At 43.7% G+C, this 23,131-nt stretch overlaps 1 protein-coding gene and 1 long non-coding RNA gene across 5 annotated transcripts in view; one reads left to right on the top strand and one right to left on the bottom strand.

Annotated features, from left to right (window-relative positions):
• Positions 1–341: 341 nt before the first annotated feature.
• The window catches only part of LOC310762930 (rap1 GTPase-GDP dissociation stimulator 1-like), a 32,959-nt gene continuing 10,169 nt past the window's right edge, over positions 342–23,131 (bottom strand). For 2 of the 4 annotated variants that reach the window (XM_083614759.1, XM_083614758.1), the window contains exons 3-14: positions 21,051–21,173; positions 18,406–18,531; positions 17,451–17,579; positions 16,879–17,004; positions 12,134–12,277; positions 9,853–9,984; positions 8,980–9,114; positions 6,580–6,705; positions 3,816–3,955; positions 2,613–2,739; positions 1,791–1,919; positions 342–617 (exon numbers count right to left, since the gene is read on the bottom strand). In XM_083614759.1, the coding sequence (XP_083470885.1) occupies positions 475–617; positions 1,791–1,919; positions 2,613–2,739; positions 3,816–3,955; positions 6,580–6,705; positions 8,980–9,114; positions 9,853–9,984; positions 12,134–12,277; positions 16,879–17,004; positions 17,451–17,579; positions 18,406–18,531; positions 21,051–21,173 (1,580 nt within the window). In that variant the 3' untranslated portion in view covers positions 342–474. Of the gene's footprint in view, positions 618–1,790; positions 1,920–2,612; positions 2,740–3,815; positions 3,956–6,579; positions 6,706–8,979; positions 9,115–9,852; positions 9,985–12,133; positions 12,278–16,878; positions 17,005–17,450; positions 17,580–18,405; positions 18,532–21,050; positions 21,174–22,182; positions 22,592–23,131 lie in introns of those variants that run through there. The other 2 variants (XM_083614761.1, XM_083614760.1) reach the window with 2 other exon arrangements.
• On the top strand, positions 2,726–4,629 carry LOC310762994. The gene is made up of 2 exons (XR_014548340.1): positions 2,726–2,982; positions 4,358–4,629. It is a non-coding gene; the product is annotated as an uncharacterized lncRNA (long non-coding RNA).

The following is a 23,131-nucleotide window of genomic DNA, read 5'->3' as shown; positions in this document are numbered from 1 at the left end:
AAAGTGTAGGCAGGAACCAAACTTCCAAATGCTCAAAGATGCAATTCCTCCATTAATATATTCTGAAGTTCTATAGTTTTTGCCAGGGGCCTGTACATGTGCTTCCCCCATGATGGATGGATATTGTATTTGCACATGATGAGAGGGCGATCTGTGATAACCATTCCACAGTTAAACAAGTGAGTTTAATGGCGTCATTTCTGATTTAGTCAGGATTTAGTGTTGTGGGGTGATGATGTTGTGGACTTGGAAAGAGGCTTGTGTGAATATCATCTGCCTTAACATCCTATTCAAAAAAAACCCATCACCCAAGGCCCTTCAATATAATTTTTTTAAAAAACAACAACACACCAGCTCTAGCAATATTTTGCTTGGATGCTTGGACACAACAGATCAAACCTGATGTACTGCTTGTTAGCCAAGGCAGTACTAAACCGCAGTAGCACGTTTTGTGCACTAAGTAGATATCCTCATTTATGGTTCAAAGAGGCGGTGCTCCTCATTCAGTATTTGAACAGCCATCAGCGCCTGTTTGGCTACATTACCATTGATGTGGCCACAGAGCTTCTCAAGGGTTTCTTTCATCTTGTCCTCTTTAGCCTCTTTCCGAAGGTCACCTGAAGGAGATCAAACATTTTAGCGGAATAGCTTGCAAAAGTAAAGGCTGAGCAAGCAAGCAGTGTAGTATATAATAGCTTCACCTTGCAATTTGGCTTCCTCGATTATGGAACAACAGCGACTCTAATGCACTGGATGCAATCCTGACAGTGGCTCAGTCCCCCCCCCCCCCCCGGTGTTTCTTTGTGTGGGGTGAAGCAATATTTAAAGTAATATTTTGAGAGAATGCAGGTAACTGCTTCTAGTGGGGAACAGCAAATTTTTGCCAGTTCTTTGTTTTCCCTTTATTTTGGGAGGGAGTTTCAGGCATACCTACATTATTGCATGGCTAGTGTAAAGCATTCCCTCAACTAAGACTTTGTCTCAGTTGTCTGTTATTTTTAAACGGAGGTGAGGGGAATTACTCTGTCTTTCCAACATAGTCCTACTTTAGCTGCCCCCCCTTCTTCATTTCAGATCACACGCAGTTTCCATTTTTGCTTGTTAATATCAATGTTACTCCCACGTCCTTTCCCCACTTGTAAGTATATTTTTATCTTATATTCCGGAAAGGGTTGCCGAATCATAAACAAACCCTGGGCTTCTCTCTCCCCAACCGACTCTCACGCCGAAGAAAATCTTATCTCAATTCAAAACTGATCCGTGTAGCTGGTATATTCTGAAGTATGTTGTTGCAACCCTTTCCCACCAAAGCCAATTAAAGATGCAATTAAACGGAGAACCTCTGCTTCGTAGTGGTGACGTAGGAGAGTTTTTGGCAGGGGAAGTGCTGTTGCACTCACGCCTCCCTGCCTCCCACATGCGATGCTGGAGCAAGAGCCAGGTACCAAGACGAACTGCGAGTGAAGACCATTGCCCCTGTCTCTGGGGGGAATTTGCAAGGATGATTTACCCTCTGTCATCTTTGTTTGCCAATGATTCCCCGCTGTCATGGGGGCTGCGTCCATTAAGGCAGGCGGGACCGGAAGCCATATTTAGCTGAATCGTTACACATTTTACGATCTTAATTTACTTTGTGTGGATTTTGAGCATATTGAAAACCAACTTGGGGCAGAGAGATGATTGTTACCCCACACATCCATGCTGTGCTGTGGCTGCAAATTTCCCAGTATAAAATGCTCTCGCGTCATGCAGTGACAAATTCTGATTCATACTTATTGGGCTGAAATTACCTGAATTCAGGAGGCTACACAACAGACCTATTGAATTATATTTCACCTCTGGGCCTGTGCTTTCATCTTGGAGAAGTTTATGTATGTTCTGAACAAGCTTGGCCTCTTTAAATGTGTCTTTGATTATCTCTGCAAAGGAGATAAATGTTTAAGTTAATAATTGAAATTATTTTCCCCCTCAAACAATTTCTACAAATAAAGATCCCTAGCTGCTTGTAGACATGATTCCCTCACCCCCCCAAAAAACCCCTAATATACAAATAGGCTAGTCTTGAATTTCCTGTATTTGTTAAAACAGACTGCTCCTTTTCAAAGTTTTCACATCAGAAACATCCATGGGTGTTTATGACTAATGCTTGTTGGAGCTTTGTTCCTCCAGCCCTGGGAAATCAAGAATCACTTGAGCTCCACAGGGATGAGCCCCCTTTTCTATAGGATTCATTTTGGCGTTTCTCTGTCGTCATATAAATTTCCTCTTCCTCCCATTACACCTTGACGATGAAGCTAAGCACGTCCTGTAAACAGCTCAGGCCACAGTAAGTAGCTCACCTCACTAACTTGAATCTTGCTCAGCTTTTCTCTGCTCTTTGGCCTCGCTTGCCAGATCAACTTCCTAGTGTCCTCTGCTTGCTCGGATTTCCACCCAGAAATTCTGGGCAGCACCAGCTCCTCCGAGAAGTGTCAAAAGGAAGCGGTTAAAGTATCCAACAGCTTTATCTATTAAAGCCTGGGTAAGTGAATCAGGCTCTTTTGAATGTCCCATGTTTTGTTGAATGAATGCCCACTTAAAGAACAACATCTAGGAAATAAATGCTTGAATACCTAAATTGACCGCAGAAGCTATCGCCAAGGCAATCAGTGCTTCATTCTGCATTATGGCATGTTCACTGGTTGCCATAGAAACCAGGTGCTTCATTGCCTGGGCCTCTTGAATGGCTTTGACAACTTCCTGCTTACAAAACAACAAGAGATTGCTGAAGTCTCTGGTGATCCAGGATTTAGTTTTGGGGGAGGGGGGTAATTAGGAACAGAAGTGGTTATGGATAACACTTGAATAATAGACTCCATGGCAGCTCGCAAATTGATGAGAATTTTGTCTTTGTACATGAAAGAAGCTCAGAGTTGCCCCTCCCCACCAAATGTTTGGAGATGAAAGTCTCTTCTGAAGTAGCTATATTCAACTGAACATCATGTAAGTTCATTTGCCGTGACTGGAGAGCACAGTTCTGATTTCTTCTTAATAACTGCTGTGATTCTTGTGTACAACATATAAATTCATTCCATTGCCCGAGAACAGTGGGCATGAAAATAGCATTGGCCAGTGGTTCCCAATTAGTTAATTACTGAGGACCGCCTATTTTTCAAAAGCCAAGCTACGTACCCCCTACTTTTGAAAATTTTGATAACTCTATGGTAGTTACCTCTGCAAAGCAATTTTTTGAATTTGTCCCCTTATAAAATAAGGGGGGGGGACGCGGGTGGTGCTGTGGGTTAAAACACAGAGCCTAGGACTTGCCGATCAGAAGGTTGGCGGTTCGAATCCCCGCGACGGGGTGAGCTCCCGTTGCTCGGTCCCTGCTCCTGCCAACCTAGCAGCTCGAAAGCACGTCAAAGTGCAAGTAGATAAATAGGTACCGCTCTGGCGGGAAGGTAAACGGCATTTCCATGCGCTGCTCTGGTTCGCCAGAAGTGGCTTAGTCATGCTGGCCACATGACCCGGAAGCTGTACGCCGGCTCCCTCGGCCAATAAAGCGAGATGAGCGCCGCAACCCCAGAGTTGGCCACAACTGGACCTAATGGTCAGGGGTCCCTTTACCTTTAAAATAAGTGGGGGAGTGTCAAAAGCAGTTGTTCCAGATGAGTTTCTGGGGGGCACTGCCAGACATTGAGAATATGTTGTGTGAACATGCTCCCAGAACCTATTTCATCGAAGGCAGCATAGAACCTGTGCTGCAACTCTCACTTTCAAAGTGGAATACAAAACACAAATTGATGAGACTTGAAAATGGATCAAACCTTTCGTACCTGAGAACAACTGTGACGCAAAAGTGATGCAAGCAGTCGGTTTGCTTCTCCGCAGACTCCAGCGTGGTCATTTGAATCGCACCATTGCACCAGTCTGTTGAGCAGCACCAGATCCTGGCCCAGTTCCTCTGCTGCATCAGCTGAAAGACAAAGATTGGAGCAATATTGTGCGAAGTCTACAGTGAAGCAGCCGGCAATTCTCCCCTCTGTCCCTTTTACTTTAATTGTCAACTGCAGGTGGAGTACGCCTGGGTGAATAAAGCCTTTATTTGTTTCTGAGTTATACATATTTACCACTTGGTGCCAGCATCATCAAATGTGACGGTTTTGAGTTTGTGGGTGGGCCATCACAGTTCAAGCACAACAGGCAGAACTTGCATATAATCTCAAATAAAACATTTTTTAATGGGGGGAAATGTGCATTCAGGAAAGGAAGATGTGGCAGGTGGCATAGGATTTTTTGTTAGGACTCTAACAAGCCAATCATAGTTATACAACAGAGGTTAATTTGATCACTTGAATTGTCTCTTGTCTTTCTCAAGGTATTGTGTTGGAGAGGTGCTGGAGTTTGACAAAGATCTATCTCTGGACTGTGATATTCACAAATGCAAATAAATTGTTTGACATTGCAGTCATTAAGGGTCATGTACACACGTGACCCAAACCCTGAAGACTCAGCTGAATGTAGGAACAATAATACTCTACTGGATAAAGTATTCTGTGTGAGACAAAATGCAACTTCTGTCTGAGGAATTGTATCTGACAGCCCATTCACATCCCCCTAACCTAATAAATCTGCATGCGTAAATTGGCACTAGTTTTAGGAAATATATGGTAACAATTGTCTCAAAAGAAATTTCATGTGCACATGTAATGGGTGGCTCAGTTGTGGAGAGGTGCGAATATGAGAACTGCTGTTGGTAAACAACCCCTTTTCTGTGTTGGTGCTGCTGAAAAACGATTAACACTGAGGGTTCAGATATCTATAATTAAAAATGGGAACCTGCCGTTCTAAATTCTGCAGGCATCAACACACCCGGTGATTGTCACGGTAATGAATTTACACTAGATAATGCAATCAACTAATTTAGCAGGGACTGGTTAGAAGACACATGTTCACGGTAGTGTATTGTGCTGAGTTAATTAAGGTCAATGTTGGCTCATGGGTAAATAGAACAGACGGCAATTAAGGTGTGAGGCTTCTGAGCTCACTGCCATGGAAGGGTAAATCTTAGCAGGAAGTTGGGGTTTTCTTGTATTTGCTAGGTACAGTAACATATGAGCTTGAGGGTCTGTGTGCCAAAATGCTCTCATCCCTGGAGCCAGCAAGTGTTAAAAGCTAATCAAGCCACCTAATTCTAATAGCCAAGATAGCTTCCTGGTGAGGTGATGGGGAATTAAGGGGCTCAGTGAAGACAGCAAATGGGTGGGACCCCTCCCTTAACAGAAAGCCAGAGAGCAAAGTTTGGCAGTGATGTGACCTGGAAGTAAAGCAGCAAGCCGGAGAGTCAAAGCAATGTTTGAGTTCAGTTTGAATCCAAGGAAGAAACAAGACCCTTTTGGGGTGTTAATACTGTGAACCCTTCCTTCATAGGCTCAGGTTGTGTTGCAATGGGACAGCACAGTCAGCAGGGCATGAGACTCTTAATCTCAGGGTTGTGGGTTTGAGCTCCATGTTGGGCAAAAGATTTCTGCATTGGTTTGTCTATCCTTTCTGTTTCCAGAATAGCACTATCCTTTCAGGAATCCCATTGGTTCTGCCTGGCCTGAGCACACCAATACTTCTGGGTCAGGGTGAGCCTCTGCCTGGACAAGAGCCAAATACTGCCACTGTTGGTTGTTCTAGATGTCTTCAAAGCACTTCCATAACCCAGCATTCTTGCTTGTTCTTGGCCTCAATTTTGATGGAGGTTGAAGGCAGCTCTTCATGGGAGTTAAGCAACAGCTGTGAGTGGGCTATTTGTGGGATCCGGGGAGAACATAGGCTCTCGGGTTCTCCTATGTGAGGTGTAGGAGGGCATCTGCTTAAGGGAAATGGCCTGCTCATAATGGAACACACAGACACAATGTAGTGTCGGAATCTGTGTTACGACCGAGCTGATAAAGCTCATCTTCCGGAATCGCCCTCCGACGTGATTAACGACCTGAGCTTTTGATGAGGCTCCAGGCACATTCCCATTCAGCAGAGAATCAAAGCACACAGGGAAGTGATGAGGTTTATGGCTACATCGCTATTAGTTTTATTTAACCTACGCAGACAGAAAACACATCCTCTCTCTGTGAAAGGCAGAGAGCAACTGAAACAAACACAGGAACAGGAAACCAATAACATCACATCCGTCTCCCATCTCCCATGAGACTTCCAACAGTATGGAATGTGTGGAATGCAAAACAGAGTCTTGTGACTCCAAAGCACTGCACAGTGGCAAACAGAAACTAACATGTAGATGTGAGCCTTTATGGAGCCACCCCCTTGCAGCCTACTTCCAAACACTTGTACTTGGAATGTAGCCCTCAAGCTGCACTCTCCTTTGCATTGAATTGGTTGTGTATCATACAGCTTACTACCTTGACAGGTATCACATCCATTGACTAATTTTAAATCTGCATTCAAAAAGGCCCTTCTGTCATTGGTCTGATGCTCTGAACTCGATCTAACCACACCGATAAGAACACTTTCCTGATTATTGCATAACAATGGTTCCCTTGTTTGCTATGCAGTCCTAAAGAGGGACTAGCTTGAAAGCCCTTTATATTCTCCTACCTTGACCGTCCACCAACATTCGTAGTGTCCCAAGAAGCTTAAACTGAACAGGAGGCATCTCCGACCTCAAAAGCATCTGGATACGTTGGCCAACACCTTCGTCTAGCATCTGGACTTTGTTAGCCACTGGGAAGTGGGTCAAAATGATCAGAATTACAATTGGTGATCTGGATCTCAATATTTGAATGACAAGTTGCCACTAAGCTACTAAAGGCCACAGAATGTATAGTCAGTGCATGACAAAAATCAAGGCGTACAGCAGCTCTTTGAACAAAATGTTTTGGATTGCCTGCTAAAAAATCCTATTTAGATCTAGATTTCATTAGCACCAATATTTCAAAATATTTGTATCAACAAGGTAGTGTGGACTTCATTTAGAAAACACGTGACTTCAAAAACTGAAAACATTCTAAACAGTTGTTCAGCAACCCATTGTGTTTCATTTGATCCGCACACTGACTTTTTATTAGCCCAAATTAAGGGGAATAGGAATTTGGTTTCTAATACCAAATGAACAAATCCAGCATGAATCCAGCATTTTAGAGGAGCTGCAGTGATAGCTCTGCCATTATGGACAAGTCCAGAGACCTCCCTAATTAAGAGGGGGCGAGGACAGAAAAATACAATTAATTACAATTAAACTGATTAATTCTCTGAATAAAGCTCCAAATGACAGACCTGTGGCATGCACCACAAATTACAGCTTCAAGTGGGCCCAATTCAGATCAAGACCATGACACAGAAGGAGGGGAGTTTGATTGTTTTTCCAGTGTCATTTTCCTGATGAAAACCCACCCAGCAGCTATTTGTCTCTTTTGGAAAATCAGACATATCTGCTGATACATATTTCCATTTTAGGAGGAAACTTGTTTTTGGTTTTGGATAGATTAAGTGACTTTGAATAACACCCCCCAACAAATGCTCTCCGTGCAACCTGAAGCAAAAAAACAAAAACAAAACACAAACCCAATATTTTAAACCTTTGCATTCATTATTTTGGTTTGCATGTGTTTCCCAACACTTGTGCAAGAGTGCGATGTGCATGTTGATATGTTTAGGGAAGGGTGCAAAAAGTCGCCAGCTACCACTGCGGATATAGAGACAATGATGTCCAAGTCAAAAGTTTTAACTTTCGCTCTTAATGATACAGAACCTATAGGTGGTTTGACAACTTGTACCTAACGATTACTGAGAAAGATAGATTGGGAAATATCCCAGTGGTCATAATCTTTCCTTCAAGATCAAAACACACTTCACCTGATAGGATATTTACATATCCCTCCATTTTTGAACATGTTTTTCTGCCCCCCAACTCCCCACACCAGGCTCCTTGAGTGAAGCAATTCTGGGTAATCATTAAGAGCAAACCTCCCTGGGAAGAGAAGTATCCAACCTACCAAGCAATTTCCGGACAGTCTGCGTGCTTTCTTTCTTCCTAGCCTAGGGCAAGTGCAGCGGGCAGGCATCCCTTGCTGGCAACTTTAGAGTGCTGGGAATCTGATGGCTAATTAACTTGTTTGTAATTTCCTTGGGCTTCGCTAGCAGAAAGTTCAGACTGTAGGCCCTCGAGTGTGGAATGATTTTCAAAGAGAGCTCCCTGGGCAGGGCTCTTGAGGGTTTAATCAATTAATGAGGCCCCTTGCGCCTGCCCATACATTTTTAAAAATACTGTTTCTAATTGATTTCATTTCATGTTCAACTTGACTTTTTCATCTGTGGCTGTGTTTTTGCGTATTTCTTTAAAAAATAATAATAATGATATTTTAGCAAATCAACAGGGAATACAGTTTCAGCGAAAGACCCAGATGATGTGTGTTGTATTAACAGAGACTGCTTTGGTACTGGAATGGCTCAGATGCTTAATCTCTAGGGTTCAAGCCCCACATTAGGCAGAAGATTCCTGCAATGCAAGGGGTTGGACTTGATGACCCTGATGGTCCCTTCCAACTCTACAATTCTATGATTTTAAGGAAGAATGGGGTTGAAACCAACTGGGTGGGAAAAGGGTTGCTTTTTCTTACATGTTTTTCTCATCAAAGCAAACCACTTCTGGTACGTTGGGGTTTTCTTTTCAGCTGTCACTATTTTTTGGGAGGGATTCAATTGTATACTAGCAAATTTGGCTTTGCACAACTAAAGTGGATAAAAGTGCTCTGCTGCAACAAACCTTTTTTTAAATAAAAGGATGTTGCAGTAAGGAAACTGGTGGGGAAATGGACTAAAAGTTGTGGGGCAACGATTGATGGGAAGCTGTATAACCTCTGTACAAAAAAAATATGGAATTGAATGTTTAACAAACAATGGAGAGCATAGAAACTCTGTGCAAACTCAGGATGAATGCTCAATAAACAGGCTGTGTAGAAGTGACCAGATAATTTGCGGTGCGGCTTTTTGTGGTACCTGGTATAGCAAGGTTTCGGAGAGCACTCAAGGCAGCATGTTGAACAGAGACATCTCCACTTTCCACATGTTGCTCCAAAAGGTCCAGAAGTTGATGCACGATTCCCAGCTGCACCATCCGCACACAGTTGCTGTCTTGAAGAAGCAGAGGGGAAGAAAGCTGATAACATAAACTTCTGACATTATTATTATTATTATTATTATTATTATTATTATTATTATTATTAAGTTTGTGGATACCCGTGGATCTTAGGGCAGTTCACAACATGAAATATGAATTTATTTATATATATATAACACATAACAATAACAAAAACATCAAAATAAGATTTTAATGACAATATTTCATATAGGACAACAGTAAAGCTGTAGATCAGTTCTGTAACCCTTTCTCCTTTTTAAACCTTCCAGAGGTACCTGGAACTTTTGCCAAAAGCATGATTTGTGGCAAAATTTCAACAGCAAAGGGGAAGATATTATTATTGCTCTCTCTCTCTCTCTCTGTGTGTGTGTGTCTGTTTTTTAAACCTGCATTTTGACCAATAGATTTTTAATTCAGTAATGTTCATGCAAGAAGCTGGAGAGCTGATGTGGTTGTGGAAGTGGTAGCTTAAATGTCAACAGCATATAATAATAAGAGAAGTTGCATGCCGTCATTTGCAAGCACAAAACACCCAATGGATTTGTCTGTTGTGCTATGCTAAAAACGGAAGCTTCTGCTAGCAGAATGTTGTGCGAGCAGGCTGCCACAAGCGGATATCGCTGAATGAATTACTGCTTTTATTGATCTTAAGAAAAGTATCCTGGGAACTTTTTTGGGCTGAGCAACAGGATAAAATGCTTTCAATAAATAAAGTATATAGGTATGTTTACCATTCCTGGCAAAGTTAGCAATGGCCAGAGCCCCCGTCAGCTGTAACTGGGTGTGCTTGGATGCAAGCCATGTTCCAACACTCTGGTAGATAACACCATTCCCTTCTGCAAACAGCTGCTGCATGGATTCATCTGTAGTGCAACAAGCAGAGAGTTACTGATTGGATTATTATAGCTTTGTTTACTGCTGTGAAGAGAAGCACCTCTCTATGGGCTTTTCTGTATAGCCTGGTAGCTGATGTCTCTTGTGAATAGCTACTGGAGGTCAGGTGATGTTAGGGTGGTGGCTAACACACCACCACAAACAAGGAAATGCATAATAATAAAAAGAGAACAAATATTTGCGTATGTTGATTTCTATGTATGGATTGATTCAAATAATGATAAACATAATTTAAATAGAAATACAATGCTTCTCAACATAGCAGGGAAGACAGCAGGGTGGGAGAGTTGACACCTAAGAGCTGCAGGTGGCGGTTGCCCTAATTTTATGTGTGGTGGGGAGCCCAGAGGGAGAGAATGGGAGCTGAGAAATGAGGAGAAACAAAACAGATGGAAGGAGGAGAAGGAAAACCCTCTGCAAGTGATCCCTTCACTGTCCTTTCTTTGGCAGACCACTGGGGGAAGAGGAAGAGGAGGGAGGAAAAAAGAGAGAAGTGGTGGACTGCCCATTTTGGTCTCTGGCCATGCTCACTGCTAGGCCCAGCTACCACTACCACCCAACCCCTGAGAGATTATTCTCAAGAAAAGGCAGACCTCAAGAGAAAAAACAGGTCCACCATCCCTTATGTGGGAGGAGGTATCTTCATGCTACCACCAAAATATTCAGCATGATATCTGACATTTTCCTTCATCACATGGAAATGTGTTTGTTAGCACTAGTTGCTGCAACAAAGATAGTCCATAAGCTCTCCAGGTGGACTACTAACACGATGCTGCACATGTTACAACAATGGACTGTGGCTCTTCCAGTTTGGTCTGAGCTGTGGCAGAGGTTCAGGTTTAAGCCATGGCCAAGACACCACATACAACCAGTCTTGCAAGTGGCACAAAAATGGCATTAAGAAACCCAGAACAGAGAGAGATGCATCTCTGAAGAAGGTTGATCCCAAGTTTCTGTGGAATATGCGTTTTGCAAAGCAACACAAGGGCTGAAGAAAATGCAGGCCAATAATGCTAAGAATGTGAAATCACCAGCTTGCCTCCAGATGGCAAAAGGGACTGGGCTCGCAGTTGTTTTCTTCTCTTTTCACTCAAGGCATTTTGTAGAAATAAAACTGAATATAACATGTGGTGGGAAAACAACTACAGTGGACTGTGGAGAAGCCAGAATTGGTTTCAACTTCCTCCATATGTTGAAGGTAAGACACAGCTCACTCCTGAGTCAATGTGAGTGACCAAAAATCAACAATAAGAAAAACAAGAACAACCCCAACCTGCCTAATTCATTAACGTTAGTGACTTGTTGTCCTCACTGTCCCCACCAGTAAATATTAAGTGAACAACTGGATAATTAATTGGATGCTTATTTTACACAGATTGCTTTCTGTCTGTAGTAATTACTACAATTTTGTAACCATAAAAAGAATTAACTGTAATTCCCAAGTGTTTATATTTGAAACAGATGCCAAGACTCTTCTCTTTATCTAGTTAGACGAAACAATAAGAAGCAGAAATGAATTTCTTCTTCTGATAAAATTACCCTTGTCAGATTAGCTAAGTTTAACCTACTGCAGATAAGCTAAAAGCAACCTTATGTAGACTTGAGGTCAGGTATTACAAAAGGCTCCAGTAATTTCATCTCACTCCCCTGGAGGGATGGGAAACCTGTAGCTTCCAAGATATTACTGTACTCTGACTCCCATTAGCCCTAGCCAGCAAGGCCAATGGTCAAGGTTGATGGGAGTTGTGGTCCAACAGCATCTTGAGAGCCACAGGTTCTACACCCACCCACACAGAATGTCGGAGATGCTGACTCAATCATCCTCCTGCAACCTTTGGCCAACAGCTAGCTGACTAGCCCTTAAATGCCCGAGGCGAACTTGTATATACGCAGGGGCTAACACTAGCATTACAATCATACTACAAGGGTATCATTCCTTTTTGTTTCCGTTTTTTAAAAAGCCATCTGTGGTGGAAAATTCCCCCCAGGAATCTGGAAACGGCAGACTGCAGCTGCGTCTGTAGCAAGGAAAAGGAAGCACTGAAGCAGATGGCCCTCCTGCAGCTGTTCTTGTTTTGTGCATCTGGACTCGCTCTCCCTGGGCTCGCTCATTTTTACCTCCAAGTAGCAATGACACAATCAGATCCGACGCAGCCTTCAAGCTGCACACATCTTCTGGCTTGGAACTGTCTTGCAGCCTCTGCAGGATCTCAACTATGGCTTCCTGAATACCAGCTTCAACCAACTGAGATTTCAGGGCATCTGCAGAAGTCATGATAAACAAACATGTTTAAAGCTTCTTGCCGAGTGTTGGTAACCGCAGACAAATGAGGGCTCATTCTCACACTATGATTTACATCTCATCCTAATAACATGCTGGTGCAGGAGCTTACCCAGGGTTTGTGTTTCCTTTTGGAAATGAGGCACAGCGGAGACTATGGTGTCTTTATGGCATATGGTTTATTTACAAATGTATACAACCTGAACAATGGAGGGGTTCATAGCATTAACACCCCAAAAGGGTTTTGTTTCTCGCAAAGACAGCCTTGAATTCAAACAGAAACCAAACACTGTGCTCCAACTCTTTCCAGTTTGCTGCTTTACTTCTAGGTCACTTCCCTGCAAACTCTGCTCTAAACTCTGGCTTTTGTCCTTCTCACTAACCATAGGCCAGAAGAATTATAGAATCATAAAATTGCAGAAGGGCCCCCCCTCACACAGAGCTCCTTTCCTTTCTTTCCCTTAATGGCTCACCTCCCCAAGTGATCACCTCATGAGGAAGCTAGCCTGGTTTATATTTTAAGACTTTCAAAATCCAGGGGTTCAGGAAGCTGGCCTGGCTTGATTAGCTTTTAACATTTGTTGGATCCAGGGATTAGCAGGGCCTGGCACCCACAAACTCATAACAATATGAAGTAAGATTGTGTGAGAAGGACAAGGTCATGCTATGTGGAGGAGACCCCAATACAGGAACTTCCCATGTGATCTCTTATGACATACCTACATGTATCAATTTTATAGAACTGCCACAAATGTCCTCAAGTTTGGTGAGGATGCTGAACGCTCTCTATCAGAGATGCCTAGTGATGTCTGCCCCAAGCTACAATACCCAGGGTTCCCTGGCAAGAGGGAATGACTATTAAACTAATATAATTCTGTAGCATAGATATATTCTTTAACTGGTATAGTAAGGAAAAAAGTTATAGAGAAGTTGCACCCACGCTGCGGGGATAACTTTTGTAGTGTGTCTGTTACTCAACCAAAAAAAGATTCATAGGTTGGAAGGGTCAATATAACACATCTTAAAAACCTGTCTCCACACTAATTTTGCCTCTACTTTGCTGACAAAGGTCTATTAAGAAAGGAGTACATTTGTAGTTCCCAGGAACACCTACTGAAATGGAAAAGAGAGCATCCATTTGCAAACTAGTCTAGAAGCTCTTTGGGTGCTTGAAAGCCAAATTCTCTGCTAATTCAATCAAGACTTCACATCACTTAGCACTTGTTTGCTGAAGAGAGCCCAGGACTCTTATGCCATCTTTCCAATTAGCATCAAAATGCTGCCATCTTGAGTCAAGCACCCCTTATTCAGAAAAGCTTGGCTTAATTTTGATTCCCTCATGTTGTAAGCCCCTCTCTTTGAAGAGTTCTCAGAGATCATAAGGAAGTGCTGGTATACAATTACAGTCCCCTTGATTTCTTCCCTCTCCGACTCTCCAGCTTATCAGCGCCTGCCACTTCAACACCCCTCCTTTGCCTTCTGAACACTGAAACATCAGGATGCTCTTGGCTCAATGCCCACCTCTTCTCTCCCTCCCTCCTTCCCTCCTCCATATCTTTCATCCTCCCCCTTCCTTCTGGGACAAGCCTCCAGTAATTTACATTGAAATTGCCTTTTGTTTTACTTTCTCAGTACAAACACATTTTCCTGGAAAAGCCCAGACCTCATCTCTCTTGCTCCCTCCCTTAGGCAGTCACTCCACTGTTTAATGCTGTGCTCTGGTGAATTTTGGTAGAAAGTGCTATTTTGGGGTCGGTTGTACTCGAGTGACAGCAGCTTGTCCTCCAATGTAACAGAGCCAGAGCCACAGAGGGAAGAGATCCCACCAACAGTGCATCTGAATTCCCCATAGTATTCATGTTCCAGGAAGGCTTATTCTCTGAACATGACTTTCAGAAGACCAGAGATGCATGTGCCAAGCAAGTGTGGGAACAAGGGAGAGGGAACCCTAGAAGAGCAGTAGGTGGTCTCAAAGACCTGTTCAGACAAGTGTGATCTGTGTTCTCTTTTCAAATAACATTGGGTAGACACTGTGCAATAAAGCAGCCAGATAAGCATTGTGAAGTCATGCACTTGGCCCATAGGCAGTCAATATGGTGCTCTCCTGATGTTGGAATTCCATCATCCCTGACCACTGGCAAATGCCAGTTGAAGCTCAACAATATATGGAGGACACCATGTTGTCTACCCCTGGATTAGACATGGTTATATTGAATTTTATTGCACGTCCTGTTGTCACTCCACCATCAAATAACTTATAAGGGCAGATCCATACCACACTTTTAAAGCACTTAAATGACTTCCCCCAAAGAATCCTGGGAAGTTTAGTTCCCTCCTCACAGAACTACACTTCCCAGCACTCTTAACAAGCCACGACCCCCAGGAGCCTTTGTGGCGGAGCTATGTGCTTTAGCTGTTCATTGGGTGCATTTTAAATGTACGACACTAAGGACACCGAGGTCCAGCTCCGAGGGCCTTCTGGCGGTTCCTTCCCTGTGAGAAGTGAGGTTGCAGGGAACCAGGCAGAGGGCCTTCTCGGTGGTGGTGCCCACCCTGTGGAACGCTCTCCCATCAGATGTCAAGGAAATAAACAACTATCTGACTTTTAGCAGACACCTGAAGGCAGCCCTGTTTAGGGAGGTTTTTAATGTTTGATGTTTTATTGTGCTTTTAATTCTGTTGGTAGCCACCCAGAGTGACTGGGGAAACCCAGCCAGATGGGCAGGGTACAAATAAAATATTATTATTATTAAGCATGGATTTCCCACAGTGCAATATCCTTCAGATCTATCTACAGTGCTGTGATGCAGTGCATATGTCCAAACTGGAACTACGTGGGCAGGACCAATTGCATGAGTCTTTCCCAGCCATTCCTTCCACTGGGTGACAATTAAATGACGAATTTGAAACTGACTCTGCCCACATGGTTTTGGCACCGCCTGGCCCTGCTCCTATTCAGTTGGAGGTGAAGCAAAGGTAGGTGAAGACAAGCAAAGGCGATCTGTCACCAGCAGGAGCAGATTCTCTTAGTTGCTCAGACCAATAAGCGACCTTGACCCAAAAGCTTCAGGGAGTATCACCTGGGTCGCTATGACCTATTCAGAAAGCTTCCTTGCTGGTGCAGCTGGTCTGCTTACGATTCCCTCCTTTGGCTAGAAGCTTGGTGGTTCAAAGATGCCAGTTCTTGTGGGATCAATGTCCAGACAGGTATATAGAATCACAGAACTGTAGAGTGGGAAGGGACCACGAGGATCGTCTAGTCCAACTCCCTGCAGGAAAATTTTGCGCAACATGGGGCTCAAACCCACAACCCTGAGATTTGAGACTACAACATGCTAAAGTGCCCTCTTGGTCCTCTGCATACTTCTCCTGTGTGTGAGTAAAGGGGATGACTGTGTTGACAACTGTCAACCTTATTACTGTAGCTGGGTTTTTTGTTTTTAAACACCCCAAAATATCTTGATTCTTTTGAATACTGATTACAGATAGGTAGCCGTGTTGGTCTGCCATAGTCAAAACAAATTTTTTTTCCCCCTTCCAGTAGCACCTTAAAGACCAACTAAGTTAGTTCTTGGTATGAGCTTTCGTGTGCATGCACACTTCTTCAGATACACAGTGTATCTGAAGAAGTGTGCATGCACACGAAAGCTCATATCAAGAACTAACTTAGTTGGTCTTTAAGGTGCTACTGGAAGGAAAAAAAAATTTTTGTTTTGAATACTGAGATACACTTAAAAGCAGACTGTTGGTTGAAATCAGGACAGAGTTTCCATTTAATTATGAATGAACAAACGGAGGGAGTTGGTGGGCAGACTAACATTTGGAATTACGGATATGAATAACTGTGACATTTCCCTTAAGTTATTTCATTAATCTAAATTTGGTTAATTGAAGTTGACCAAGCTGCATTAGTCAATGGCTAATGTCTACTGTGATCTCATCAAAACAAAGGCTTTGGGAGCTTTTAAAATATAATGCGAGTAACTGAGGACCTGCACTGGGTTATGCATCCAAAGATACAGGACCGCTGCGGTTTGGGTACCTGTTTCTTTTGCATCCCTCCATTATCTTCACTGTCATTGCTGCTTCACCTCACATTACGTTTTCAGTATGGCATCACATTGTACATGACAAATATGTAACACATGCGTTAAGGCATGTATGCAACACAGATAAATGTCACAGGGAAAATCCATCTTGGCAGTCATCCCTTACAATCATTTTATTTATTATCTGCACCTATATCCTGCTCCCAGGTCAGGTTACAAAAATATCACAAAATAAATACTATGTACATTAAAATCATAAAATAAAATTGATGTTTTAAAACCAACATATCATGTTTTCCAGATACAATGTGTGAACCAGCCCTAAAACAGTTAAATGTACATTTTGGACTGTCTGGTGGTTGGTTTTCAAGTTTTTGCACAAGTTGACAGGGTTCTGAACAGTTCTGCTTGAAACATGCCTTTGAATCAAAGTGCTTTCCGTCTCTCTCTGATTCAATAAACAAACAGTTAGCTTAGATAACTGCATAAATGCACGTGAAACCACCCCAGGGTATCTCATCAAGATAGCTTACCATTCTCTGCTAGTGTGTGAAGAACCTCAAGGATGATTTCTACCTTCTCATGGTGGTTTGCTGCCCGTAGCTGATGCACCAAATGTTCTGCAACTCTGGTCTTGCTGAGGGCCTGTTTAGCAGTGTCTGCATAAAAGATCAAATGTCTGTGAATCACTTCATCTCTGTATGAAACATAAAGTTCTATCTGATTAGAAATGAGAAATCACTGTGTTGATTCTGCAAGGTGCCTTCTTGAAATGTTACCTGTTGTGTGGACTCCAGGTCAACAAGAGAAAAAAGGTCAACCCCTCATTTAAAGCTTTAGAGATGAAGGGGAGAAGGGTTATTTTACGGAGGCTATAGCTACTGTTAAAACATTTTGTATAGAGTGCAGTGGGTGACTGACTACATCACATTGTGTGCTGCCATGTTGACAACAGACTCCCTTCTTTGGCTCCACAAATGTTTTTGTTTGTTATGCCCTTGTGCTTCTGAGTACATATGCAATAGAGCTGGGTGAGACTTAAGGCCAAGGCCCTTTCAGGTGAGACAAAAGCATAATACAACCATAAGCAAATTGCAAGATTCACCTATATCTGCAAGGTTGGATAAGGCCAGCAGGTTGACACGGACAAGAGGTTCATTATCGGGATAGTCTGACATTATCCTGACCAGTGACGTGATCACCTCTGCCCCCACCAGCTGCTCCTGAAGGTCATCTGGAAAAGACAAGTGCAAAAATTAGGAACTAGGAGCAACCTCTTTGAGGGGTTTAATACCTTCTGAGCACTCTCTTTATGACCTCTTCTCATTATTACTGAGTGTACATGATGCTGTTTGAGCTGATGTTGTGAGCTGCCTTGAGGGCCTTTGGACTAAAAGGTAAGAGACAGGTATTTTAAATAAATCAAGGGTCAAAACAGGCAACACTTAAGAGGAAAAAATATTTCCATTGAATGCAGCTAGTTTGAAAGACACAATCAGGAACATAGGTGGCTCCAACAGATAGAGTTGCTGGACTATGTGTCATGGTCTGGTTGGATGCAAAGGAGTGGTGGGAGGCACCAGCAGAGGAAGCCCCAAGCAAATGGTCATGGGAAAAAGGCACAGAGTCAGGGGAGTTGTGGTAGTATGAAGATGAGTGGTCAGAGGGAGAAGAGGAGGTGTCGGAAGCTGAAGAGGCAACAGGGTTGAGTGAGCAGGAAGAGGCTGGGGCAGAGAGCAGTCCAGACTCGGAGGCAGAAGAGGAGGCTGGCGAGGAGGTCCAAGAGGCAGAGATGAGTCAGGCTGCTGAAGAAGCCGGAGGGTTTCCCTCTCCTGCTGTGACCAGCTCCTCTCCGGACATGGAGAGGAATGAAGAGGGCAGAGCAAAGAGAAACAAGACAAAGTAGCTCAGATTTCTGGGACCTTCAGTCCTCACAGCTGCCTCATTGGGAAGAGTTGCTGTGATCACCAGGCCTGAGCTACTTTGAATAAAGAGCTTAAATCTCACAGCACCCCACCATCTTTTCTATTGATAAACGTCTTCAACACCTTTTTACTTACTGTTATCATAGCAGATACGCCCAATGGCCCTGCCAACATGAAGCAACATCTCTTGGTCTGTGCTGTCCAATAATGGGATCAGGACTGGCACCAAGCCAGCATCTATACAGTGGGTCTTCATCTCCTCTGCACAAACAGAAGACAGAGGCTATGTTCACCTAGCGTTCTGATATTGTAAGCAAGCATTGTAAAATTGAAAGAAGTGAGGTTTCAGTTAGGACTATAATGACAGTAAAGCCATTAAAACTGGGACAAATGTTCTAATTTTGGTCTCATTAACATGGCAATTCTGGAGAAAGATAAACGCAAACCTACTAACACATCAGCATATTATGTATTAAGGGGGGAAGCAGTCCATACTTTTGAATTTGATTAATTTGGTGAAACTCGTGTTATGCTTATTAATAGAAGCTAAGAAGTGACAAGTGTCCCTCTGAATGCAATTTTTAATTAATCTGAGAGAATTGGATTAACTACCCAGACATTTCTTGGACATCTTAACATTAATCTCCTTTTTCTTGTCTCACTTAAAAAGCAGACAGGCCCCTAAGCATACTCAATTACTACTGAAAGAGGCATAAACGTACATGTGCCCCTGATGTAAAACTGGGCTTTTCTTTTTTTAAACTGCCCCCCTCTTCAAATAGTGTGAACTGATGTTGGTTGAGAGAACCCAATGCATTGGTGGGACGGGACGCAGAGTGTCCAGAAGACTCTATGCCGCTTTGAGTGTCCACTGATATTCTTAAGCTTGTGAAGAGAGCCGAACTATTTCGTGTCTTTGGGGGCTTTTCTCAAGGATTGGCTGTTTTGCCTGCAATTCAAAATGGGTTCCTCTCCTCCTCTCAAAAAATGGGCATCATCTTCCAAATCCAGCAACCTACTAATTGTGGAATATGGTCCACTCTCTACATGCAGGAAGTGTGGCCTTACCCAGAGCTTCAGTCTGATCCTGCAACTTGGTATTTTCAGGAAATCTCTAAGAAGAAGCCAACATGGTTGCAACTTTTTACGTGACACAGTTCAGAGCCCTATATGGACCCCATATTAGCAGGCACCATTCACAGGCAGGCTCTGGAGTTATAGTGCCTTGCTAGGGCATTCCACACTGATACCTGCCCATCCATGTGCCTCTTCTAGAGAGGACTGAAGTCCAAGGCTAGTGTAAGGCTACCAGACATCTCCATTTCCTGGGGACAGTCCCCGGATTTGCGAATAAGTCCCTGGACAAATTCCATCCCTGGAATGTCCCTGGATTTAATCTAATGTCCCCAGGAAATGCAGCAGCGGCAGTCTCAGCAGCCCAGAGCAGTTGGCTCTGGCTGGCTTCAGGAACTGCTCGGAAGTCCCCATATGATGGTGGTGCAGGGGCTCTAAGATGCAGCTTCCGGGGTGCCTCCACCTTCCCTGACCCCAGCAACTAAGCTGTGAAGGGAGGCTTCACGCTGCCTATCAGAGCTTGCGTGCAAGCAGGAGCAGGCAGGGATCTCTCAGTTAGGTAACAGGAAGCCTCCCTTCCCAGCTGACGGATCTCCGCCCCCTCCTACTTGCACACAAGCAGGAATGGGATTGGGGCTGCTCCAATGGGAAGGGAGACATTGCGCTGCCTGACAGATCCCTGCCCCCTCCTGCTTGCACAGGAGTTGGGATGGGGCTCCCCCGAAAGGCAGTGTGAAGCCTTACTTCCCAGCTGAGGGACCCCCACCCCCTCCTGCTTGCATGCAAGTAGAAATGGGATTGGGGCTGGTCCAATGGGAAGGGAGGCATTGTGCTGCCCGAGCCTTGCCACTGCCACCACTCTTGGCCCTCCTTCTCCACCTTCCATGCCTGACCCACCACTCAGCGCTTCCCCACCACTACCACCAAAGAACCAACAACTCAGGGGCTGCCCAGGCTCATGGAGAAAGGAGATAGAAGCCTCGGAGGAAGGGGAAACATGGCGGTTGAGGTCAAGGTGGCGGCGGCCCCTCGGCAACCACCATTGCTGCAGCATCGTCCCGAACATGAATTAATTAATTAATTAATGAATTAATTAATTAAAGTGTCCCCGGATTCATTGAAAAAATCTGGTAACCTTAGGCTAGTGGTTAGTGGCCTTCAATTTGATTTCTCACAGTGCTGCAGCTGCTGTGTCAGTTCAGAGTATTGTGCAGGTGCAATAGTGCCTGCTGTGTTTTGGTACACAGACACCCATGTCTCAGGTTGACACAACATCTAGGGCACTTTGGGGAAAAGCAGCTTCTGCTGCTGCTTCCAGTTAAAGAAGAAAAAGCAGAGAACAGCCTGTTCTTCTTCTTCTTCTGTGCTACAGAATAAGCCCCTTCCCTGCAGTGAACTCTGGAGAGGGTCATGCACATAGCAGGGGTCCCACTGGAAGGCACTTTGCCAGGAGCATGCTCAAATTGGGAGCTGCTGTTGGCCAGAAGCAAATGGCAAATAAATAGCTACACTTTTAAAGGAAAAACAACAATGCCAGAAGCAGTTTGATTCCCTTTAATGGCAGTCTGTCATCTATGAGGGAGTGCAAGCAGTTCTGAAAGGCATCTGTAAGTTTCACTGTTGTGGTGCTAATGAACAGACTGTGACATTGTAGGTGTCCAGGAATCCCGAGCAGATAAATCTATCTGAAATATCATGCAATGTACCATTTTTAGCTATCTCTGCCAGCACCTCAGCTGCCTTTACTGCACAAAGAGGGTTGCTCTGCAGAAGTCTGGAGAAAGCTGGCAAAACATCACTTTCAGCAATCAGGCTGGAGGTCTTGTGCTCTGTTGTGATAAAAAAAACATGACCGGGTTAAAGGGCAGGGGAAATGGGATTCTCGACGATATGAAACTTGGGCTGCCAGGTCATAACCGGGAGGAACGATGACCACCTTATGACCCAACAAGTCTAATTATAGATTATGGATTGAAACATGTTGGCTAAGGGAGGTCTGTGCTAATGAACTCTTTCTCCCTGTCTGGTCCTGGTCATTTAGTCTTGCCCCCTGAGTCTGTTCAGGTTAAGCTGTAGTTGGTGCTGCTCCCACCACCCACCACCCACTGAAAATGCTTCCTGACTAGGATTATAAGGAAAGAATTTTGCACAACCAGTGCAGTAAGTAAGGGATGTGTGTGTGTGTATCTGTTGCTAATACTGTTGGTTTTGTGGCCTCTTCATCTCCTGTGGATAGATCAACAATGGCTTTGGAAAGCCTGGGTTCAAAAGCCCACTCAGCTAGGAGTGATCTTGGGCCTACCTCACAGGATTGCTGAGAGGATAAAAATGGAGGAAGGAACCACACACACTTCCTTAATTTTCTGACAGGAAAGGCTTGCACCCTTTTTACAATCTTTGTGAGCTTATCAGGTTTCATGTGAGTGTTAGCAGTATTTACCAAATTTGCAAATTTGCCAAATTTCTTAGGCATTAAAAAATAGCAGACTGACTGGCAACTTATCAAACCAGACCATTATAACTGAGCAGCCCATTTCAATGTCAGATATGTTGTGCTGCTGAAATGTGTATTTCCTTGAACGTATCTTGAATTGAGGTGATGACAGTAGCCAATAATATTCATTGTTTTGTTTGTACTCCTGTCTCCTACGATTGTGTGGATGACAGTATGTCGGTAAGGTAGTAGTGCTTAATGGTACTAATCGTGAATTTGGGGAAATTGTTTTTGGTAAAAGTTGTACACACACACAGTTTGTTATGTAGCATAAAATGCCATTGCCAAAGCAGTGCCACTCCTTTCACTAACAACTGATAATAAAAACAATACCATTTATGTACCTTACCATTTGTAATCATTCCTACTCAGGAGTAAGACCCACTGAAATCATTGCTGCATCCTCTGAGGCAAGTCAGGTTAGGAGTCTATCCTGATTGCGTTTTAAAATTATTTCTAAGTATCACAGGAAAATTCTGCCACCCCTGCTCTCCAGTCCTCTTTACAATTTTATTGCTTGTGTCAAGACCAAATTAGGAACTTTATTTTTGCAGGGGTGATTTAAAACAGGACCATCACTTGACATGTGGAGAGAGTTACACATACAGTACGTTGTTTTAAAGATACGGTACATTCTGTGAAGGCCATTAGGCCTTAAATTGTTATAATGTTACAAATGTGTTTAGCGGTGGTTGCTAGGTGGCAGCTTCTAGCAGATAGGCTGATTTAAGATTCAGTAGGTGGGGCTTAGAACAAGGTAAACTGAAGTCAGATTGGCTGGAGGTTCCTGTCAGTTGGACAGTTAACTGTAAGGGGGAGACAGTTGTAGATCAACAGAGGGAGACAGGAGTTACTAGGCAATTGTGAAGCTTTAAGGCAGTGGTGGCCAAACTTGGCCCTCCAGCTGTTTTTGGACTACAACTCCCATCATCCCTAGTTAACAGGACCAGTGGCCAGGGATGATGGAAACTGTAGTCCCAAAACAACTGGAGGGCCAGGTTTGGCCACCACTGCTTTAAGGAATTGGTGGCAGCAAAGTAATTCTGTAACCTAGAGAAGTACTGTCACAAATACATTAGGTGCCACATTATTGGTTCTGGCAGAGTCCCTGCATATGGATGGAGACAACTGTCAGTGGTCTCTTCTTACCTATGGACCCAATCGTCCTCCAGGACCTTGGACAGCCTAGTCAAATATGCCTTCCTGTAATTAGTTGCCTTTTATTTTGGGTTTCTCCAAGCCCTCTTGGAGAAACCTAGACAGCATCTTAAAAAGCAGAGACATCACCTTGCC

The sequence above is a fragment of the Podarcis filfolensis genome (genome assembly GCF_964270895.1).
Source record: "Podarcis filfolensis genome assembly, chromosome: 5".
Lineage (NCBI taxonomy): Eukaryota > Metazoa > Chordata > Lepidosauria > Squamata > Lacertidae > Podarcis > Podarcis filfolensis.
This window is presented reverse-complemented; position numbering and strand designations above follow the sequence as displayed.